Here is a 24,656-nt window from a genome sequence, read left to right as displayed (position 1 = left end):
ATGCACAATTAAGTCACTGCATAATCAAATTTTATTTAGTGGGACTATTCAGTAGAGTACACCTTAATATTACCCTAAAGTATTTACTTAGTCTCTGTTTTAAGTATTGCTCCCTGATAGCAAAAGGGACATCAAAACTCTAAAAACCAACAACATACTGGTTAACTAAACTACATTAACTGTATAAATGAACAGACCCTTTTCTTGAAGTATGTTCTCCACTTGTGGTATTCCCTGATGACTATTTCAATCCTTCGTTTCCAGTACTTTCCCTCTGTTGCAATGGCCTGAGAACAGATACAAACACACACCATGAATTACACAGAATCACATAACAACTGAAACATGTATTCAGAAAGAAAAAACATGAAAGAAATTATGTTAATTCTGTTCGATCTCATGTATCAGCAGAGTCCCAGAGTAAATCTGACAGTACTTCTTTATTGTGAGGAAGATGAAACAAGAGAAGGGTACCACATTTGTAAAATATGCTACAGTTTTGCAGTACAGAAAGCTACATATACTGCCACATCAATGGCCCCCACTGATCTTCTGCAAAGAGCCAGAAGGCAACTGTTTGTTTTCATTGTGTGCAGAAGCATGACAATGGAGGTACACAAACTCACATTCACTCTTCTTGTGAAGTTACCCTGACAGATTAAAACAAGTTTTCTCTTGTCTTGAAATCACACTTCATCAATTGAAAACACAGAAAACTCTCAGAGGGTCACATAAATTCAGTTCCAAAACCAGCCATCACTGAATAACCAGAAGAGAGCAGTGAACGTCACAATCTTAACAATTCAAACTGCACCTCACCAAACTAGAACACAGATATAACAGGGACCTTTGGCTGTTCCCTGATCACTCCAACAGGATGAAACTATGAAACACGGGTTCAAAAACACACTTTCTTCACGTTAATGGCTCCTTCTAAATAAAGACAATGGAGCACAGAATTACTAAGCTGCTTTCCTATCCAGTGGACTAGAAGACATAGTATAATCTCCAGAGCTCATTAGTCCTTTCCTGATACATACCTCTGGCCGACGATGTTCATCTACATCAACAGAGCCATCCAGGGGAGTCACAAAATGGCACACTGGATTCTTGCGCTTCTCAAGGTCTGAAAGAGAAATGAAAATCCAAGTGCCCAAGAAGTATGGGCTCTACAGGGAGCCCTGTTACCACAACAGATACGTGTGTGGGGGGAAAAAAAATAAAATTATATATATATATATATATATGTGTGTGTGTATATATATAGCTAGGGCTCCACCCAGACAGCCAACAGGAAATGAAGAAATGTCAGGCAGTGCTTCCTCTGCATGGAAATCTCTAAGGGCACTGATCCAAAGACACAGCCACAACAGCTACCCACACATCGCAGCCTCCAGCAGATTTCTGAGCTTTTCATTAAGCAGTAATTTCAGATCTCTCTTGCTTCCTGCATATGTCTCTCAGAAAACATTTTATAGCAACTGACAGCCCAGTTTAATACTTACACTGCATGTACCATGCCCTCCAGATGGCGTTATTGAGACGGATTTTATCTCTCCACTGAAGTTTCAAGCCCTTAAAATTTTTCCATTTTGGAGACACCAGCTTCCCACTAAAACAAAACAGAAAGCAAAATTACTCTGATTTCAGTTATTCTCTAGCTGCTCCTATCAAGACAAAGTGTTGCCCCAAAATTGCTAATAGGAAGACGTACAAGCTACCATGCTTGGGTTAATGACGTTTGCCTTATGCTGTTTGATGCTTACTGGTCTGTGCACCAGAGCAGTTTTCAAGACTTCTTCATGTACTTATCTGTCTGCTAACAACTGTCACAACAGGTTTTGCAAGCATTTCAGGACTGCAACTCCTTTTACCCCTACACATTTTTCTCCTTGTTAGTATTCAGTCTTCTCAAATTTCAGCCTGTGACTTCCATTAACTGAGAACAAGAGCACATAAAATTAAGCCCAAAACCTTGCAGGTTTGGCTGTATGATAGTTTTATCTGGCTTGAATTTTGCCAGGGAGCTGGATGAAGTCAACACAAGTTCATTCCTGCAGTTCCATTTGATTTTCTGGAATGGTAATATTGGAAAGAATGAATGAAATACCAGTTTCGGCCCAAGAGAAACCACCACCCACCACCTCTACAGTGCTGATAAACACAGCTGAGCAAGCTGGCACACAGATACACCATCAGCCTAGAAATAGCAACATTTCTCCAAGGAAGGGGAAGACTGGAAAGAGAAATAGCTGATGTATGAACAGTATTAGGGCTGGGGGAGAGGAAAAAGGAAGAAGCAACATGTGAACACTACAAACACCAACTTCCCAGCCCTTACGACACCTTTATGAATCATTAATCTGTGCTAATGACAGATCAGAGGAAGTAGGAAATACACCTAATGTAGTACACTTCAAAACACAAATTCAACTACATGTGCTGCTCCTTTGCCAGGTTCCCCTTCTCATCTTCTGTGATCCGTGAGTTTGGGGCAGGCAGCAGATCCATCCATTCATTTCAGAGCCCCACATACATCATCTCATCCTGTTCTCAAGTTTTCTGCCAGCCTGTTGTTGCTCTTCTTGTTGAATGATCCCCCCCATCTCTGCTAGGTGTCTCACCACCTTCCCAGCACTCCCTGCACAACCAGCTCCGTCACAAAGTCTCTGAGTCTCTTGGTTCACCATTTCTTTCAATCCTAGGCTAAGACATGGCTTCTCCACTTCTCAATGTGCATTCACAGTTCAGAAAGTCATTAACACGCTGACACATCACTAACACTGACAAAATGCCCACACGCCTCTGACTAAGTCTGTCAACTTAATGTTCATCACAGTTGCTGCATCTGGACAGTTTGCCAAAGCAACAAAACTAGTAATGTTCATTCAGCAAAACAAGAACAAATGCTTTTCTTTAGAATAATAAAATAAAAATTCCTGAAAGGAACTGCAAAGAGTATACAAGAGATCGTTACGTCTTCAAGGAGCCAATTAAAACTGGAATTAAAACACAAATAGTTTAAAATGTTTTCTATTACATTCTTCCAAAATACTAAACAAAAAGTAGAGCATCAAAAGAAGGAAGTGATTAAGAACCTATTCTCAAAATAATTATTATTTTTAGTTCCCATGGGAGCACAGTACAAACCCAGCTTGAGGTCAGAAGTGAAACGCCTCTACCCTTAACGAGAGAAAACAGCATGAAGCTGACAACAATATTTAGATACTAGTCCAAACTCAATTACTTGGAACAACACTGTGACTGAAAGCAGCAGCTTAACTGAAACCCGTCTTCAGGTTTTAAAGAAGCAAAACAAAATGAAACAAAGAAAACAAATTCATCTACCCAGATATCCACTACCTGCTGCTGCTGCCAGCTCCCCAGCTGCTCAGACCACCACAACTCCAAAAGGAACACAGGACCAGATGGACATTTCCAACATACCTGGGAGCACAGCTTTCCCACACCTTGCTCTTCCTACGCCAGCTGCTGCAGTTCCCCAGGAACGCTGGTTCTAAAGGATGGAAGCATCCCTGAGAAGACACAGGCCGTGACAGCTACATCCAGCCATAGGCAAGAGCTGGGGGAGGACTGGGAACGCAGCTCTCACTGCAGGTGCCTTGCTGCCAGCTGCACTGCGCAGGACATGCTGGCTCACACAAGCAATGCTGAAGTACAAGACTTGCTATCATTGCCAAACACAGATCAAGTCCAAGCGAGTGAAAACCACTTGATGGATAATGCACAATACATTCCAGGAACTTAGTTCAGTATCTCACGTAGAGATCGCCATCTCCCAAATCCAAGCATCTTCAACCATAAGTCAACTATAAAAGATATGGCTGTAGAATCACTGGAGCTGGAAGCACAGTAGGACACAGCAGCCCCTGGAAGCTTCAGAGGGGCCACAGCTCTAAGAGAAACCACAGAGGGATGTCTTCTGCTGATGATTAGCAATGGTTATAATTTTAAGTGTATAATTAACCAATATTATCTAAAAGATCAGTTAATGAGTGATCTTACAGGACACTTCAGTGACAGTTTTGACCCAGTAGGGACAATATAAATGAGTAACCTTCTTCCTCAACAGATACGGGGCACATGAGATGCCATTCAAAGCTGTTAGGATGACTTCAGAACTAAGGCAGTAGCTCTTTGTAATTAAAACACTGATAAACCATTCAGTCCAGCTCCTGTAAGGGCAATGGAAAAACTCCTAGTGACATCAGTAGTAACATGATCACACTCTGACACTGTAAAACGACTTACAACAGAAGAATCCCCTATTCTCCTCCCTGAAACCAGAGAGTTTTAAGATGGACTTTGAACAACATAAAGCCATGTGACACCACCACCCTCCACATTTGGACAGAAAAGGACTGTGTGCCAGCAGCATACAGGATGTGCTGGCTCACGCAAGCAATGCTGGAGGAATATGTGACTTCCTTGTACAAAACCAGAAGAGATTGGGTTGTTGTGGGTTTGGTTTTTTTCTCCCCCCGAATACTAACTAGAAAATTATTATTTCAGGAAACATTGGTTTCTACAAATTGGGCTGAAAAGGCAGAGAAAGGTTGATCTGCTGGAGGCTGCTCTGGACAGCTTATATAGCCACCAATTAATAGATGCCTTGCATAAGCATTTAACTAAAACTACATAGGATAGTATAGCAGAAACTTCTAGCTGCTTCTGATTCAACCTGCAGTTCCCTGGTTTTGATCTACCTCAAACCATTTGAACAGAAGCATGTCGCTATGTTTCCAACTGTTTTGCTCCCCATAGAAGTCATTAGGGAAAACTATGCCTCAAACACCAGCTTGAAAAATCCCCTTTTCCCATTCAGAGAAAAACGAAGTTCATCCTCCACACCACGACACACAAACGCTGCTGGCCAAGGAGCTCCAGCTGGCAAGCTGTCCTGCAATTGTAGTGAACTAAATACTGCACAAGAGGTCTTAAAAATACACTGTGATAGAGAAAAAGCACTGCATGATCTCTTGCTTAAAAACAAGGAGACAAACATGTGAATGAGAGTTAGAAGTGGGGTAGAATTTTTGACAGACCGCTACATTCTGCACATGAAAGCCTCATTCACACCCTCTTTCACTTCTTTTGGTATATGGGGACAAGGAAAAGCTGTTGCTCGGGTTGACTCTAGCACAGAAGTTATTTTCTAGTTCTGCACTCACATAGCAGCACCTGGCCTAGATCTATCGTAAGTGGAATTCAAACATAAACCTCTGAGCGTCAGACTCAGATTCCACAGGCCTGACCCTGCCGCCCAAATATATATTCTCAGCAAACACAGCAAAGGTACCTTGGCATGCAGCCACCATAGACTTGCAGGAATAGCTCCTCATACAGACCGTACGTATCTTACATAATATAGTTGAAAGCAAACTAATTGTTTTTTTCCATAACCGAACCTCGTACATTCAGTTACAGGAACAAACTACAAAAGTGCACTTTGTTCTTCTGTTTGTTAACAGATTCCCACTGGCTTTGTGCTGGAAGATCCTTTTTGCCTTGATAACTCCTGTCCTAAATCTCCCCTTGCCTGCATTTGTTTTCCAATTCCCTCCCATACACGGCCATTCAATCTTTTGAGGTAGACTAATTTTCCTTTTAATAGCGGTGATAGTAGAGACTCCTAATTTAATCAATAGAAAAAAACAAATCTGATTTGATATTACGGTAGCTGAATAGATTAGACTGTTCAGCAACATAGAAAAGGAACTCTTCGGCTTCTCCCCAGCATTAATTTTTTTTCAGGAATTAGTTTTAGTTTCTTCTTTAATCTCTAATGGGTTTTGCTGGGGAGTTGGACCTGGCAGCTCAGCTCTCCAAGGGCCAAAACTAACAATATTTTCCCAAACAAAGGTTCATTCAGAGAATCCGCTTATATGCATTGTGTGCTGGACCAGAGAAGCAGGCAATTGAAACACAAACTTTCCTACACTGAGCAACTCTGCAGGACTTGCAAGGAAGCCACACTTTCATATCCTAGAGTTCATATCTACAAAGTTAACCCCAGTTGCTGCCTCAGGACATTAATCCCAGCCAAGCAAGTATTATAGATGCTCATTTTCTTGAGGTTAACAAGTTCATCTTCCCTACCTGGAAGGCAAGAGGAAGGCTTGTGGACAGCTGGGAAGGACCACTGGAGAAATGCTGAGACAGCATGGGCTGAAGGGGAATACAGGCCAGAACAAATCTGCAGGAGACCTGGAGGCTGCAGCGTCCTTCAGCCAGTGTCTATTTAGAGACTCAAAATTTTTGGATGGTTTCTGTTTTCCAGTTTAAAAAAATAAATTAAAAAAAATCAAAGGATATTTCTAAAAATGTTCCCACTTCTCAGACGTTCACCCAACGTGGTTTCACTTCACTACAGAACTGGAACAGCAAAAGGGAGAAAAAACTTCACAAACAACAGCAGTGATATTTTGGTCAAAATACAAAGAAACTGACCCTGTTGTCACCATCCATCATTGACTCTGGAGCAAAACCTCTTCTTGACCCTTGCGACACTTCAGTTCACCCACTGATGAAGATCATGTACTTCACAAACACCAAAGCTTTTCAGGACATTGTGTACTTTTACTATTAAATATCAAGACTTTCTTTCAAGAACTGTCAGATACTCTCATGTAAAGAGGGCTACTCAGCTTGTGTTTGCTCACTGAAGATGAGAGAAGCAAGCAGTCCTGATTGTTCTCTTACTTGGCTGGAGAGCTCGGACAAAATAGGATCCGTGTGTATCTTTGTAGCAAAAGGTTTCCCTGCCTTTACATATAAACACTAAAATAATGTGTGTTTGTTTCTGAGCTGTTTCTGGTGTCTGCCAGCAACACCTGCATTGCTTAGATAACTGTAGTTATGAATATCAGGCCTTCTCTTGGAAGAAAGCATTGCAAACACAGTGAACAGTAAATCTTACAACTAGGAGAGCCACAAAACTTTTGCAGCAATACAGACTTGCATTAAAAAAAACAAAAACAAAAAACACCCCCATAGGAAAATGTTCTAATTTTTGTTTAAATAAACACTGCCACCCAAAGTTCCTATTTTGGTGTGAGATTTAATTACTTTCATTCATTCAGTCTCCTGGCAGAAAAGATGAGCTCTGGAGAGCACACAAAGTGAAGATTATCACAGTTTCTAAGTATTCTGTTTCTTAAGGCAGCGGATTTCAAATCTCTATTGGAACTGAACATTGATGCATGTTTATTATGTGGAATTTAATGATAACTCAATAAATGATACTTATGGTAGCATACTCAAGCACTAAAAAAAGCAAGAAGCATCTGACTTTATACTGTATATATGTATATATATTTCTTGAGATCAGAAGGTTTAATTATAGGCTCACACGCAATTTTTTCCATATCCTAAGTCTCTGCCTGTGTACAGGATCGATGGCATTCAGCACATCCCAAGCATTAAGCACTTACATTGCTGGCCCCACATGCTGTTTACTTCTCAGTGGCTATACTTGAATTTATAGGTTATTATTTAGGGTTAACAACAACATCACTCACATGTTTCTCCACAGTGCTTTCATGCTCATCCTGCATTGGAAAACTGAGGAATAGACCTATTAACATTTCATTATTCACTTCTCTGCTCTGTCCGGCATGAGGTGAGTGCTTTTACCTCCAAAGCTGCAGCCAAGGATGCCCTTCTCTGTCCCCACCAGGGAATGAGCTCCCACCTCCGCTGCTATTGGATACATGGCAGACTCCAGTCTGACAAAGCTTAAAAACAGTTCCACAGGTCAAAGCATTCATGTGGTACATGAGAAACACTCAGCAAAAAAACTGCAAGGCCCTGCTACAAACCTTTGGGTAACAGCATTTTTCAAAAATGATTGGAATCCTTTTTTCTTGACTTCAATACAGGCAATACATTTTGTTTCAGCTTTATTAATGGAACAGACTGAACTTCTTTTAACAATTTCTCATCCAAAAAAAATCACAGGCTCAAATATGGGAACGTTCAGATCAAGCAGTTAAACAACAAAAAGTGTGGTTACACAGCTGGAATTAGTGGGCAGCGTTAAGAACAGGAGGTGCTACCAGAGCAGCCTACAATAATTGCTGGGTAAGAGGGTGGAAAGTCAATTCCTTTTCATGTTTGATGTACTTTTTTATTTATTTATTTTTTGCGGTGCAGCTTAATGCCTCATGTTTTAAATGACTCATCCTTGTAACAAAATGAGCACGTTATCTCTGTATTCAAAGCAGTAAGCATGAAGGCTGCTCACAGAATGCCAGCAGCTGTTCACTGCCTGCAGGCTGCAGGGCAAGAATCGAAGGAAACCAAGTAGAGTTGCACAGCTTCAAATACGGCCTCTTTTCTTTTGCCTTCCTCACTGGTACTAGGGTTGCTCACACAGTCAGTGCTGTGCCTGGGGCCAGGATGATCCAAAAATGAGCACCAAGCATCATCCACAGAGTTGTCAAAACTATTCTAGTGCAATCAACTTGAGAACTTCCATCCTTTCAGTACCTGAAGGGAACTTACTCCCAGGAGGGGAGTAAACTCTTCGAAAGGGCTGATAATAGCAGGACTAGGGGAAATGGTTTTAAGTTGAAGGAGGGAAGATTTAGGTTGGATGTTAGGGGAAAGTTCTTTACTAGAAGGGTGGTTAGGTCCTGGAACAGGCTGCCCAGTGAGGTTGTGGATGCCCCGTCCTTGGAGGTGTTCAAGACCAGGTTGGACGGGGCCCTGGGCAACCTGATCTAGTAAATGTGTATGTTTGGTGGCCCTGCTAGGCAGGGGGGTTGGAACTACATGATCCTTGAGGTCCCTTCCAACCCGGGTAATTCTGTGATTCTGTGATTTAAGAAACATTTATTCTTTGCCTGGAAGGAGAAAAAGACACCATCAGCCTTAATGCACCTCATGACTTTAACGTGAGAGGAGGGCCCATCAGTGACTTCACCCTCGTGTGCAGCAGAGGAGCGTGATAGAAGCCAGATTATTTGCTGCACTTTCTTTTCAGCTTCTTCCTTGATACACGCTTCCCTATCAGAAAACAATCGCAGCACTCAGGGCATCCTTTTCCTCCCATCATTTCCTTCTCTTCATTCTCTCTGCTGCTCACAGAAGACTTACAAGTCCGGTGAGGCAAAAAGGAAGCACCCTGTACCGATCTAACGAGATTGCTTTACCATGAGCAAAAATCTCTGCTGGGAGGTAGAGGAGCTTTCCTGCTGTCAGCAGTTGCTGTGATCATCAGCAGCATGTTGCACTGATAAGCAGATCAACAAAGGGCTTCACACAAGATCAGTATACTTGCTTTACACTACAAAGAGCTGCTGTCAAAAACAGTGATCAGGAAGCAGTGCTGCCCAGAGCACCTTCCTCCCCAGTTAAAAGGATAGCTGCTGGCAAGAACCCCCTCCTACAGAGCGAGGAATGAATGTGTCAGGATCCTTTTGTGATTCAGGTCTTAGCCTGGATTAATAGACTGATCAAAGTGTGATAATTTAGGACCTTGTTTTAAGCACCTAAGTTGTGGTTCAGAGACTTTTCACACGCAAAGCCCCTGAAAAACCCAAACAAACCCTATCAGCACTGGGGATCGGCACAGCTCTCATACCTACAGGAACAGAGAAGCGTTTACCAGGCAGAGAAACTCGAAACCAGCACTTCTGCAAGAGGATAATGTAACATTGCCCTCACAACATAGCCGGCCTATAAATACACTGCAAGTCTTCAGGGATCTTGTTCTGAAAATTACTTAAGTGTTTTAAAATAAGAGACACTCCCCACCTCTCCCCTTGCAAAACAAAGCTTTCGTACCATCTGTGCTCCCTGCAGCACGAGGAACACCAGACTTGTTACCAAATTCAGTTATTACAGTCTCGAGCACATGCAGCTTATTGAAAGTTCGCATAAAAGCTAGAGCAGCAGCTACACAAAGGATAGAAGCAGACGAAAGGCACAGCTGCGTTACTATTAAAGCTACTGAAAGATCAAAAAAATCCCACAGAAAGATAATGCAGGGAGGAAACTCCTTCTAGAGTTAACATAAAATAGACAGGAATTAGGAAAAAAAAGGAGTTTGAGGACCAAAAATAAAAAAAGAAAGGCATCTCTAAAAGGCCATACAGACTTCACAGAAAAATACTTCTGTTGGAGCTAAATGCAAACCAGCATTTTCTCAATGACTCCACAGACATCATGGGCACTCAGTGCTGGGAACTGCAAACCCACAGCTCCTCTTGGCCCCACTGCAGGACCCTGGGACAACCTGGCACCCACCGCTGAACCCACAGCCTCGGGGGGTGCTGGGCAGGGAACAGGCCTTGGCCTCCAGGCAGCAGACAGCAGGCTGTGGAAACTTCCCCAGCTCCTTGTCAGGCCGTGTAAGTGAGCCGGGGCTGAATTAAGTGGGACACGAGGCAGAAGCGTGCTAATGCTGATGACACAGAATCCGTGTCGCTTTTCCCACACTGCTCTCGCTGCCAATTTAGGATTGGACGGGCTGAGGGAGAGTCCTGGAGCCCTGGTTCCCACACAGGGTTGTTGAGATCAGACCTGGCCAAGAGAACGTGAAACACTTTCAAGGCCTGTGAAAACAATAAATACATAAAAATGAATGCAATTTGTTCAGCAATAAACTGCTGAAAACTGGTAGGCTGAGAAGCATGGGAAAGCCAAGAAGTCATCGAGATGCTCAGTGCACTGAGTAGAAGGAGCACTGAGGAAATGGAGCTCTGTGACTGCTCAAAAAGCAAACTCAAAACCCTCCCCTGCCTCCAGTGTCTCCCTTAAGGGATGCAGAAAGACAAATTCAGAAGCACTGAAAACTGGCATCATTCAAGAAATAAGTCAGACATTGGGATGAACAGGCCGGTCATAGTAATCCTATGATTCTGGGATTATGATACAATTATGTTTCCAAGCTTTTGGAAAAGTGAGAAAAGATGAGAACTCTTGCCGGGAGTATTGTATTTTGGGGGGAATGGTGCCCTGGGGGCTCAGCAAACCAAGTCAGTGTGCACAAACACAAATCACACAGCAACAACCACCAGCAGCACCAGACAAGCAGGATTCCCTCTGCCCGACCTCCCACACCCACCCATGGTCATTCGGATTGCACAGGATCCCGCATCGAGCCATTCGAATTGCTCTCTCCTTAGTGGTATATACTAAACGCTAACAGGAAGTTTGAAAGGAGCAGTTTAAAGCTTTGCTGTACTTCCTGTCTCTCCAGACTACACACAGGCAGCCCTCCAACTGGTATTTCTTATAAAGTCATCCCTTTGCTCACAGGAACCACCAGGACCAAATATCCCTCAGCACAACAGTCCAGACGTTCACCCATCATTCCCCCCCACACACTGGTTAAGACACAGCTGGACGAATGATCCTCTTGCCAAGGATACATGTTCAAAGAGACCCACATGGTTTACATCCCAAAGCAAGCTGTGACTTCCCCCCCCCCCCCCCCCCCCCCCCGAGCAAAACAATTACAGTATCAGCACTTTCCTGAACCTCGCTACAAACAACCTGTACTACAAAAACCTTCCCCATGACTCTTCTTCAAATCGTGTTTTCTTCCATGTACAAAAGTCACGATATAACAGCCTCAGCCTTTGCTTCGTAGAGTTCCTTGGAGTGCTCAAATTAAAGGTAAACAACTTGTCACACATTTACTGCTGTAGGGAAAGCAGACTCTCTAACCTTCCTAGGAGCTGTCTCTCCATTTCCAAAAGCTTGCCATATGCACACAGGCTACAATCATCACATGCAGAGGTCAGACCCCAAACCTCATAATGCAGCTCATAAAAACTGCTAATAAAAATTTAGGCTCCTTAAGCTCTGCAAAGACTGGAGATCCGAGCGTTCTACTTGTATGACTGGATACTGAACACAGATGGGATGCACGCTTTGCTCCTAAACAGAGCTTTCACTGAGCAAAACTTTACTAGAAACAGGAATTAATTGGCTTCTATTGCAGATTTTTGCCCATCTACTCACAGAGTCTCTAAGTTGAACCGTGCACTTTGATAATATTTGCTGATTTGATAAAGCAAGTGAAATCTAATCACGTGGTTCCTTAGAAGGGCTAACTACTTTACACTGCAAGACAGAACAGAACACAGGAATGCCTCTTGTTCCGATGCAGTCTGATTACTCCTTTCCCTCCTTCACACAAGGAATGACTCAGATCACAGAGGCATTTAAGTCACAAACATACTGGCTTTACTTTCACAAAGCAAAGGAATAGCCAAAACCTTCAGGCAGCCTCTCAGGGCAGGCAGTCGTGCACTAGGCTGATATCACCAAGAGCAGCCACACAGCAACACATACTGAACTTATCTGAGGTTTCCAGAGGCCAAGTGCCACTGACATGTACTGTCCTGTGCTGCCCTGGAAAAAAAGAAAAACAACACCATGTTTCTGCAGAAAGCGAAAGCTACTACAAAATGAATGTGCTTGAAGGCTGCAGTTTCTGTAAGGCAAAAGACAAGCCTCTTGTTAACAAAGATAAAAGCTTAGCAAACAGTGAAAGTGCTGCTTGGAATTTTTTCACCGCTGATACTAAAACAGCGTCTTGCTGACTGCAGTACTTGGCAACAGAGCTCTCCTGCCTTACCGTAAGAGCTGTATGAACAGCCATATGGGTCAGGCCAAAGGTCCCAGAGCTCCAACAGCAGCCACAAGTAGGTGTTTTGGGAACAGTGAGAACAGGACAAGCATGTCTGTGTAATGTTCCCTCCAGTCCCCAACACGCTCTTACCCTCCACCTAATTTCTGCTGAGGGACACTGATAAAGGCAGCAAAGCCCTGCTGCTACATCCCTGCTGGCTCTGCACATCTCAGGCAACCCTAGGACAAACCAAAGCAGAACATGGCTCTGTGAATTACCAGGTGGGTCAGGAAACCAAGAGCTTAAATCAGCTCCAATTCATGCAGTGGGTTAACTGAGCGCTCTGCACACCTTGACTCAATGCACATTTCTGAGAAGCCGGTCTTTTGTAAACACCTCTCAGCTGTAAAGGGAAATGATATTTACCTACCCTCTAAAAGCACACTGGAAGAACTATGGTACTTTTCCTTTCACTACGTCTATAGAGTCTCTTTATTCATACCTGGGTGAGTTGAATGTGTATTGATTTGGCAGCTCTTTGCCTGGAAAAGGGAGAGATAATGGCATTCTTAATAGACGAGAAGCACCACAGTGACTGCCGCAACAGATGCAGGCGTCCCAGTGTTTGATAGATTGCTGCAGGCTCTCAGCTATTTCACAACATCTGCTTTCTATTTTCACTGGTTTTTAGGTGTCAAACATGATTGCTAAGCACCTAAAATAAGTACAGTTTCCTCCTTGGGGATATTTTTGCCGTTGGTCAAATTTTTCCTCCCATCCCATCACTAGCTTCATTTGAACTGAGGCTGTAATGAATAATGACAACACACAAAGTATTTCTCTGGCTCTGTAGCAGATCAAAGTATTGCACAATAGTGCCAAAATCCTTTGACTTACTTCTTCCTTCCTAAAAGCGCCATATCCTCAAACCCCACACAGTCATTTTATGTACGTTCCCAGGTCGCTGATCTGTTCTCCCACTACAACCCTCGAGTTTCTTACTCAAAAGCTGTGTTACAGAAGAGCAAAAGAAAGCAGACCATTCCCTTTCACTGCCTTCCCATATTTCTGTTCCAGCGCTCTCACCCTCCATCCCGGCAGGGACAGATGTTTACCAAGCAAACAGAAAGCTGGACTAAGCTGAAGTATCCGTGCAGACATTAATATGCAGGAGCTCAGAAGTGTACAAGGAAACGTTTATACCTTTTTGTTGAACACTCTAGGCAATGAGCTAATACGAACAGAGTGATAGGTAACATTCAGCTCCTTACGTACTGATAAAACACCAGCAAATTTCACAGCCCATTCCTGAACCCCCAGTTCAGCTTAGCTGAACTCAGACCTTGTTGTGTTGCCTTTTGCACAAATGCAACAAACTCTCCTGGTACAGACAGCTCCCACCATCACTGCCATCAGCAGACTTTGATTTGCCCTGGATAAGCCTGCTCATATTCAGATATTCATCATAATGAGCAGAAACCAAACATCCCAGAAAATTAATTATATCACTCTTTGCTCTGGAAAATGTGGCAGCAGATAACAGCCATGGTCATTGTTTGGTACATGAGAAACATAACAGGACCTTCCACTTTCCTCTCCCCACACTTCTTTAACTGCTGCCAGGGCCAAAGCCCAGGTATTTCCTGTCTCTGACATGCTACAGAGTCATAGCCCTCAATAAGTAATATAGGCTACATCGAGTGTCATACCAGAGCACCAAAAGCAAAGGACTGCATAATGAAAAGGTAATAAAGAGCAGTCAAAGGCTTCAAAGAAGGATCACAAGGAACTGAGAAGCTCTTCCACAATTCACATTCCATTGGTCTCTGCCCCTTTGGAAATGATTTTGTTTGTGATGATGAAAATTATCAACAGCCTAAAATCTGTGTTCAACATACAGCCACAGCCAGAACACGTTTCACTGAATAGCCTGTGCTGGCTGCAAGCACATCCATATGAATGTACAGCTCCTAGATGGTAGCCAAATGCAGCAGACCCAAGTTATTTTTAGGTCTATTGTGAAACCCAAGTGTCACTTCATTCCAGTTGCTCCAGAGACACAAAAGTACATCACACAGGCCTGGCCTCTGTACCACCAGTCTTGGTTTGCTGATCTCTTGTCCTGTGCTAGCATTTTATGGGGTGAGAGCTTTGGCAAAGTGATAGAGCCCATGGCAGGGACAGGGCAATGCAGATGAGAACAGTGTTTTTAACAGCTGGCTCACATGGGAAACTTGTAGCTGCCAGATTGAGGAGTGGCTGCATTCGCTGCAGCCCCACTGCAGGTCTCACAGCCATGCACTTCAGCTGCTGCGTCCTTGAACTGCCACAGCAGAGCACCCATTGCTGTGAGACCTTGAGGGAAGAGAGAGTAAACAAAGTGGCAGAGGGAAAAGGAGGCCAAGATTTTGAGTAAACATCCCATGCTGGAGAGTTCTGAAAACAATGAACATGACAGATTCTGGCAGCAAGAGCATCCTCCTCCTGGTCTCTGCAGTGTTTGCTTGAATCTTGTTACACAGAAATATTGCTAAAAGAAAGAAAAAAAAAATATCCCCTGCTGGTGTACAAGGTCTAACAGACTTCAGTGCTGGAAGAATCAGAGAGAAGGAAAGCCCTTATCCTGTTTATGTGTGTTCCTGCAGATCTTATCTAAGTATAAGACGCACTGCAAACTCTGCAGGACTGAAGAGCAGCCCAGCATGGCTCTCCCACTCATCCTGCCAGGTCACAGCCTCGGGACCAAGTGCCTGTGTTTAGCACAGCTGTTCATGTGAGCTCTCAACACAGATCACCTCCGAAGCAGGACTTCTTTAGAAGGATACCACAAGAGGTAAGCACAGCAGAAGGCCTCACAAACACAGCGCTCAGTCTTGCAAGCTGCCACCTTCCCCCTAGATGTGCAAGACCGAAACATAAACAACACAGCTGCTGTTTCACTTTCAACACTAACAATGGCAATCCTCTTTTTCAAGAAGGGCTAACCTATTACACAACAACTGGGCCACTCGGATCTTCTTATCTCCTTGGTCACCCACAAGGCTCAGCTCTGTAACTCATTCTTACTCACAAGCCACTCCTAGAACAAGCGGACACCACTGAGCACCAGCAAAGGCAAGACCACTCTTTTATTTTCCAGCTGAGATGGGAAGAAGCCTTTTTGTGCTCACACAGAAACAAAATCATAACAAGCATCAGATTCCTGTATTTGCACAAGAGTGGCTCCCTTTGAAACAAAGCGTGTAGGTCTCTCAAGCTTCCTTCCTTCCTTCTGTTACTGCTCTGGACCGTTACCCCAAAATTCTGCACTTCGTTTCCCACATCACTGAAGGAAAGTACAGGGAAATACTGCTTATCTGCAATTAAAGAGGAAAGCACAAACAAAACGTATGGAGCTTAACTGTGAAGATATCCTCTGCTTGCTCTGGTGTGGTATAAATGAACAATAAAGATATCCTTTGGAAATCTATAAATCTCCCATTATATTAAAACAAACTTCTCTCCGTACACAGCAAGGCATTCCCAAATACAGAAAAATACAGGTAATAAAACACATTAAAAGAAAAGACTGCAGCCACTGCTTCCATGTAGCTGAACTAGAGGTAGAGAGATGAGAAAGCCTGCAACTGTGCATCAGTGCTGTAAATATCGTTCTGTGCAGACAATCAAAAAGCTGTCTGACGAAACGTTAACCAGCCATTAAAATCTGACAAGGCATTAAAATCTTTCTGCACTTTTCCTGAAATGTGTCCTACTCATTAAGTAGAAAGCTTAGCTACTTAAACAGCTGAATCCTTCTAATAGCATCACGCTATGTCACGAAACACATCATGTCAAAAGGGTTATCTGTAGGTCAGCAGAGGTCTGGCCTAAACACACCAACATATCGCTAATTAAACAAAACCAGATCCGAATACCCTGCTCTATGAAAACCAAGTGATGACGATCTGCAAGTGCTCCCTGTCTGCTCTGTCACCTTTTGCTTTACAGCCCCAGAGTTGCTCATCTCACCCTGGGCTTTGTGCCTTCAGCGTACAGTTGGCAGGGGCTGGGAGCTGCAGCACTGCCCTGCTCTGCCTCCTGCAATGGGCATTAAGCAGGGATGTTCTGGCTAACTTCTCAGGTCGCCTGTCAGATAACAGGCCAAGGGAATCATTTTGCTGTGACGTGGGTCTGGATGGCTTCCCACGGTCCTGTCTGTGTCCAGTCCCATTTTCTATTATACATAGGAAAGCGCAGCTGACAGCCTGAACAGTGTTTCACAAAAGGAACTAACTGTTCCTAAGCTGGCTCCCAAGTAGCACTCTGGATCTGAACACCTTAAAGGTCAAACATAAACCTACTCAAGAGAGATGGAATCACAACTGCCCTGCAGCCAAACCACACTGCAAAAGAACAGCCAGAGCCCCATTTCACACACTCCCACTTCTTCCTCGGGAGCTTTAAGCCTGCAAGAGACCTGTAAGAAATCATCACATGCACGAGAATGACAGGCAGATAAACTATCCCAAAGCGAGTTTGAGCAGCCAAACCATCTGCTCAGTCCAACACACGCTTGGCGCAATGAAAGCAAGCCCAGCAGCTGCAGTGCATCAAGCCAAGGGAGGGGAGCAGACAAGGAGCCCGCAGAATGCAAGCAGTCGCCTGACAGCACGGCCCTGCAGCCATCTGGAGTGCCACGTTCACCTTTTGTGCAGATTTCTCTTACAGAAGGAGGTCATGCCTCGCATGGCAGTAAAGTGTTTGACAGCTTAAGGAGGCGGATGCCGTTTAGACTTACTTCCAAGTACAACAAAACCGTTTGCCACAGGGGAAAGGGCTAAACTTCTCTATGCATAACAGGATTTTTCGGGGGGGGGGGGACAGAAGGGGGGAAAAAGCAGATTCTCCAGAAGGCCACGATCAGAAACAGATCTGAGAACCCAGAGCCAATGACCCAGCCATCCATGTTTCCTTGGCAATGGCACTGAAGGCTCTTTCACATGGAGCACGATGCTGCTCACAGCCTGTTTCCAGGAGCAGGTGCTCCTCACCCGCAGCCCAGCGAGTGCCACAGGCAGTAAGCAGCACGTTGCCTTCCAGATGCATTAAGATTACTGTTAAAATACCAGCTCGGTTTTATTACCCTGTAATTTGCATCTGCAGCTCCCCATCAGCTACAGGCAATGCCTTTCCTAACAGGTGTCACTAAGCTGCAGGTCTTTTGCCTCATTTCCTCCTAAATCTTCCTTTTGTCTCCTTGCCTTTTATTACTCAGGCTTGTAGCTGAACTGTCACCTTTGATATGGATTCCTTCTAGGTTCCTGTGCTAGTTCACTGCTGAACTTTATGCCTCTATTCCCCCTTCTCAAAAAGGCTGCTGCACACACCTGGCTTTCTGCTGTGTTTTTCCCACTTCCATGAAAGAGAAAGGGAAAAGTAAGCAGTTCGCTGATTTATCTAAGATCAACAAGCCAGAAACTAAGGGCCAGAGAAAGGCTTTGTGTTCGTGTCACAAAGTAAATAAGCTGCAGCAAACGCATGCTAGAACATTTCCGATGGCCATTACTGCCTGATTTACAAAGAGATGCCTACATTAATTATACTGCAAAAGTGGCATAAAGACAGCACGTTCCACATTCAAAACAAATAACCAGAAACACCCCGCCAGCTCCCTTCTGAGCAAACATGTTTTGAGAAGCCCACGTTTAGGATTCCTGTTCTAGCAGTAAAACTAGCAGAATTGATTCCAAGAAAGCCCAGCTTTTCCTAACCCTGTTTTCCCAGCCTTCCTGCTTCAGACCTTGTGACAATGGTGCAACTTCAGCTTGCACTAAAAACAGATTCAGGATTTTCCATCACTGTCTGGAACACAAAGAACCAACTCTATTTTCTTTGGAGGTCACTGAAACAAGCACTTTTCCTAAGCACCTATAGAATTGTTTTATACATTTTTAAAAGTTTCCTTCCCAGAGCGAAAGGAAAGTTTGTAGGACAGCTGTAAAATATTTCAATAGCCATCAAAGAGTTCAGAAACTTCGCCTTTTTCCTCAGAAGTAGCTTAGAAGTTTTGTCTTTAAAGAGATTGTTCATGTGTGTGACATTACAATATCAAAGGACAGATGAGGAAAACTGTAAATGCAATTAATTTCTGCATACAAAGGAAAGGAAGTAGCAAGCACACAGCCTACGGTCTGTTAATTAAAAATGAAATAACAGATTAGATCCTAACTGGTCCGAGCTTCTCAACTGGTCAGCTTTGTTGTTTTGTTTAAGAGAGACAAACCTTTCTTTCTTACAGCAAAGGAAGCAAAGCAGCACCAGAGCAGCCATAGCAGCACTGCCACTCCCCCCCCTCCCATCTTATTGAACTTCATAGCGCTGATAGAGGTCATGGAGATGAAAACAAGAGGGGGATAAAACAATACTATCGACCCAACTGTGTGCCTTTCACATGGCCCTCCTTCATCCAATGCATTCCTCAAAGATCCTTGTAATTTTGCTACAAATCTCAGCCAGCCTCCCACCTTGTCCTCTCACTCCCCTTTCTTTGCAAGAGATCACCCAGCATCATGATTAAGGGAAGAATTCCACTCACACAAGACATCTAACAGAGCTGACTCTCTTTCAAGCCTTTCAGTTTCTCTGTAAATTTAGAACACCTTTCTGGCACTGCAGAAATTCCTGCCCATCAGCTCAGTGGAGCTACACAGCCCCGTTACACCTCCCCACCTCTTCCTACCTTGCAGCAGTTGTGGGTACCCCTTTGTTTAAGGCTCAGGGATACACAGACAGATGAGCAGCTGCTGCACCATCAGCCCTGCCTTCCAACGTGGAAGAGTAACAAACAAGAACGATTCAGTGAATTACAAAAGTAGTACGAGGAAAATCCTGAGTAAAGCTGAGAAATTGGGAATTCCTCTTGCCATTCAGAGGAAAGAAAGAAAAACAGGTAACCAAAATGCTGATTTCTGCTGCCAAATTCTACTCCGCTCAAAGCCCACCATAGTCACACAATACAAAATCCTCATAAAAAGGAATTCCAGATCTCGCAATTCAGCCAAGATCTTGGCAACCTGAGGATACACTAACTCCCCATTTCCCTATTTCGACAACCCAACAAAAATGATGGTTATGAAATCCGTGTTGTATTTATGCCAGAAAATAAGATCTGTTTACTACTTGGGAACACAGGACAAGAAAACTACAACCCAACATGCAGATGGATTGGTAAATCACAAGATGATATCAACAGCATGGTTTTTATAAATGCAATTACTGCGGACCACACCTCTGCAATGCACCCCACACAGCAAAAAAAAACCAACCAACAGCACAAGCCACCAAAAGCAGCAGGCATGGAGCCGGGTGGGGAAAAAAGGGTTGTTCCTGCATCTAAATCTGTCTTCGGAATTCATCATTTCTTCCCAGGCATTGGAAGCACCAAAACCTTAATTTTAATTAAGACCTTTTCACACAACCGCTATTAAATATTTGCTTTGGCAAAACAAATACATCTCTGAAATGAGCACAGCTCAGCAATCTTTCTGCAAACCTTCCTGAGGCTCAAGGTTGTCGCGGTGCAACTTACCAGTTACTTAAATAGAGCTTAAAAGCTTGCGACTATATCAAGCACTCGACTTAAGCAAGGTAATAGGCTCAGTAACACTGTCCTGATTCACATTGTGTTCTGAACATAGCACACCTTACCCACCAGCACTCATAACACAGCAATTCAATTCAAGTTAGGATTAATTTATGAGGTGAGCACAACTGTTGCCACAAGTAGCATATAAAAATGCACAGATAAATTCTGGAAGCGTTTTATCTCCAACCTGCTGGCACCATTGCCAGGAACTTCCCAAAGCACTCACTCATGGCACGTGGAAATGTGCTTTAGAAAGAAGTCAATCCGAAATGTCAGTCCAGCATCAAAGGGAATGTTTTTGGCTTACATCTACGTAAAGCAATGGGGTCAGATTGCTGAAGAGGAGAGATGAGATCTAGAAACGACCTGGCAAGCTTCTCCAAAGCAAACTGATGCCACGGCTCCCACACCTCACACTCATGTTACGTGTAACTTTAACAAGCAGGATCCAGAAGGTTTAAAACAAGTACCTAATGCCAGCACTAACACTCTTACCTAAAACACAACACCTGGCGCGCTCCTTAAGCTCTCATTAGAAGGTGAGAGGGTTCTGAGGCTACTTAATAATAAACAAGCCCACAAAGTCATTTTCATTTACCCTATCATGTCCTACCGCCAAGTAAGATTGACATCAGCTGGCATAATTACGCGTAACAGAAGTTTAAAAAGAAAGCCACCCACATTAAAGAACAACTCACACTCACTAATTCCTAAAATAAGGCTCGTGCTTTGTTTACACCATGTACGTGACCACACACAGCTGGCTGCCCTGTTCCCTCAGCTGCATGGATCCTCTGCACTTCTACACGCCTATTTCAGATTTGGGATCTCACACTGCATGTTCCCAAAGCAGAGCTTTCCACAGGGAATGCTGCCACTCCCATATTCCAGCCCAATCGGGCCATTAATGGCTTGCAGCGTCCTTTCTAACAGCACATTTTTTTCCACCTCACAAAAGCCTTCAGCCTGGACACTACAAAGAGCTGGACATTATTCTGCTGCTGAAGACAGCAGTGCTTGGAAAACAGTGTTTGGAAAAATACTTCTGTCCAAAACCCAAGAAAAAGAATCAACCAACTCACATTACAACGTGCTATAATCAAAACATCTCGGAATATAGCTCAGTTTGGGGAAAGTTATTTTTGGGTGATGTAAATATTTGGATAAGTTTAATGTTCCTAAAGGGTTTCAGTAAATTAAGGATCAGGATTACATTTCATTTGATGTAATTCTGCGTAATAACCCTTACGGGCCACACAATTACCAGCACAGCTTCTGACTGTGAGAAGGAACAATGGCAAAGGTCATTTCCATTTTGGAAAGCATATTTTTTAAATCTTTATACATAAAGTGGCCTACCCACCTTATACCAGCTGCAGTTACTTCTGCTGCTTACACACACAAAGACACACGAGGTCACATTGTTTTACAGCATTGAGATGAAAGGGCTGGAAGAGATAAACCAGGGCTCTTCTACCTCCACCAGCACGGTACGGTTACCACAATCAATCTCATGAAAAAACCTGGTGACACTTAGATAAAGCACAGCCCGCGTGACACCTGCGGGAAACTGCAGTGTTTATAAGTAACTTATTGATTTAGAAGATTGTTTTAATCTCGGAGCTGTACAGCCAGGCGTGCTCTGGCCATGCTTTCCTCTGTGAAACGGCTCATCTGAAACGAGGTTCTTCTGCCCATGCAGATGGATACGTGACTGAGACACACAGGGTGAGAATCAAAATCAGGTTAGTCTGTACTGCTCGAAGGCATGAGGGAATCGTTTCCATCATGGTCAGAAACAGCTTCTTTTTTAATCATAAAGAAGTGTGGCAGCTGCTTAACAGAACAAAGCTATTTAAGACATATACATACATATATATATATACACACAGCACAATTAGAAGAGGCCAGGCTATGCTACACATCCCCAAGTGAATGTGATTCAGCATAAATCTGACCATCTCAAATGTAAACCATCCTGACCTGGTAATCTAGAAAAACTTCCTTTGCTAGTTCATCAGCAGGGCTGATAGATAACACAATTTAGTGCTTCTTTTTAAGACTTTAAACACTGAGATATCAGCAATGGGCGTCAAGTGTAAATAAATATTGCACACACAGCTCTGTTACATCAGTTTCCTTGTTTCTGTACTTAATGCAGCTATCAACCTGCTCCAGAAACACAACTTGCTGGCTCGGGCCCTTCCTTGCTGGGTCTGCAACAGCCATGATGCCAAAAGACACCTCTGCACCTTTCTTCTGTGGGGCTGTTCTCTTGTTTTTCCTCTAGTACAGGTTTCCATGCAGTAGAAACAGCATGATATCTGTGTTTTTTGTCAGCATCAGATAAATGACACAGCAAAGGTAACAATAAAACCACCCCCACGCCAACCAGAGCCCCTCAGACCAACACGAAGCACAAGAGGCACTTGCTGCTCCCCCTGAGTGCCATGTGCCCCAAGGAGAGCACAGGCCAAGGCAGCCAGCCTCAGCCTACAGGTGTAATAGAGGCTGGTGAGGAGATGCACAGAAGCTGTGTCACTTGTGATACTTTTGGTTCCTCCACATATTCCTCTCAGGCAGAACAGTTGATTTTTAGTGTCACAATTGTATTTTGTTCTGTAAACACTAGAATGTTACGAGCCTCTTCACATCAGTAACCAATAACCTGCTGGTACAAATCACCCAAGCGAGGATACATGCAGCTTTGTTTTCTCACTAAAGGTACCAAATGGATGGTTCTATTGTTTCCTCTTTGCTGAGCAATATTTCAAAATCAATAAATTCTAAAGCCAGAAGAAGAGCCCAAGTAAAACGGCACAGAATAAAGACACCTGGGGTGGGCAAAGTTCAGCTCCAGTTATTACGGCTCCTATCAACGAAGACCAGTATTACTGCTGATAACACTCAGGGGAGTTTTCCATCATCCCATCTAATCAACTTCCAGAATATGCTTAATATTGAACATCAGAGCGGATCCCGCTTCTGATCTATCGCGTGGAACAAAAGGTTCGTGCAGACACACATCTTTCCCAACACTTCTGATCCATCGCTCTGCCTCCATTTTGGAAGGCAGACAAAGGGCCTAAATGTGGATGTAACATCCGAATAAACTGATGGAAAGCAAAACCAAAGTCAGAAAAGCGCGAGGCGACGATAAACCCAGGAAGTGCAGCGCTCAGCTGCAGCCACCGGAACAAAGGAAACAATGACAGACTCTACTTTTTAGAGGCAGTTGTAGGAAGAAAACGGGACAAAAAGCTCCGAGCTCAGTCCCCGTGTCACAGGGACACACACACGCTGCTCGGGCTGGAGGCGGCTGCTCGCACCAAAGCTGGCAGCGATGCTGCGCGTCGCGCCCATGGCCACGATCCCACAGCGGGACGGATCCATGTGCCGGGCTCAGCGCTGTCCCCGCACGGCACGAAGCGCCTCAGCACCGTGGCCTAAGCGCAGCAAGGAGCCCCAACTTCTCGTGCAGAAGCGGCAGCCCCGTACAGCTCCATATAGCTCCATACAACCCCGTACAGCTCCATATAGCTCCATACAACCCCGTACAGCTCCATACAGCTCTATACAGCCCCATACAGCTCCATACAGCCCCGCCCGCCCCCGGCGCTGCCCCGGCCCCGCGCCCTCGGGCCCCTCGCCCCTCCCCGCTCCCTCGGGGCTTTCCCCGCGCCGCTGACTCACGAGCCCCGGCGCCGCTCGGCCCCACGCCCGGTACCTGTAGGCCAGGGACATGCACTCGAACAGCTTCGTAAGGGACGCGTCGATGCTCAGCCTCCCCCCGGCGCCGCCGCCCCCTCGGGCCGCCCCGAACTGGTATGTCTGACAGGTCTGCTCGTTGACCGTGTCGAAGTCGTAGCCCTTCTTGGGAGGGTGCTCGCTGTGAGGCGACGACACCATGAAGTGACCCGAGTGGATGATCTGGGGGCCCGGGGGCTGCCCCCTCCGCGGCCCGCACCGCCGCCCTCCTCCCGGCGAAGCGCCGCCGTCGTCGGTGTCGGACGAGTCCTCATCGGGCTCCGTGCGGGGAGACAGCGGCCCCGCCGCGCCCAGGAGCTGCGCCGGCCGCATGAACACGTCGGCGGCCATGGCCCCGCTGCCGCCGCCAGCCCCGAGCCCAGCCCAGCCCAGCCCGCCGCCCGCTCTGCGCCGCCACCGCCCCGCTCCGCCCCGGACCGGCCCCCAGCTCCGCCCCGCCGCCAGGAGCCGGAGACACGGACACAGCTCCGCCCTCGCGGGCCGCCCCTCCTCGTTCCCGCCCCTCCTCGTTCCCGCCCCTCCTCGTTCCCGCCCGGGCCGCGCTCCCCGCTCAGCGCTGCGCCCGACAGCGCCGTCCCGCAGCGGCGGGGCGAGTTCCAGCCGGGTTTTCCCTCACGGTCGGTCGTTGTGCCGTGAGGGCCGGGCCGCCTCGTG

The 24,656-nt window shown here is 45.0% G+C and overlaps 1 protein-coding gene and 1 long non-coding RNA gene across 5 annotated transcripts in view; both read right to left on the bottom strand.

The window, feature by feature from the left end:
* Positions 1-24,420, bottom strand: part of MLXIP (MLX interacting protein) — a 39,960-nt gene extending 15,540 nt beyond the window's left edge. The window contains exons 1-4 of one of the 4 annotated variants that reach the window (XR_014949077.1): positions 23,962-24,420; positions 1,506-1,612; positions 1,041-1,126; positions 198-287 (exon numbers count right to left, since the gene is read on the bottom strand). Coding sequence is in view for 2 of the 4 variants with exons in the window: in XM_015878343.2 (XP_015733829.2) it covers positions 198-287; positions 1,041-1,126; positions 1,506-1,612; positions 23,962-24,332 (654 nt within the window). In the remaining 2 variants the exon portion in view is untranslated. Of the gene's footprint in view, positions 1-197; positions 288-1,040; positions 1,127-1,505; positions 1,613-7,541; positions 7,664-23,961 lie in introns of those variants that run through there. The other 3 variants (XR_001558563.2, XM_015878343.2, XM_085555744.1) reach the window with 3 other exon arrangements.
* On the bottom strand, positions 8,844-12,747 carry LOC146759651 (uncharacterized). Its single transcript, XR_014949111.1, has 3 exons — positions 12,614-12,747; positions 12,328-12,387; positions 8,844-8,867 (listed from the first exon to the last, which is right to left on the bottom strand). It is a non-coding gene; the product is annotated as an uncharacterized LOC146759651 (long non-coding RNA).
* Positions 24,421-24,656: the final 236 nt, after the last annotated feature.

The sequence above is a fragment of the Coturnix japonica genome, chromosome 9 (assembly GCF_054131305.1).
Source record: "Coturnix japonica strain WE chromosome 9, WE-NBRP24, whole genome shotgun sequence".
NCBI classification, from domain to species: Eukaryota; Metazoa; Chordata; class Aves; order Galliformes; family Phasianidae; genus Coturnix; species Coturnix japonica.
The sequence above is the reverse complement of the archived record's forward strand: the minus strand, read 5'-3'. Positions and strand labels throughout refer to the sequence as shown.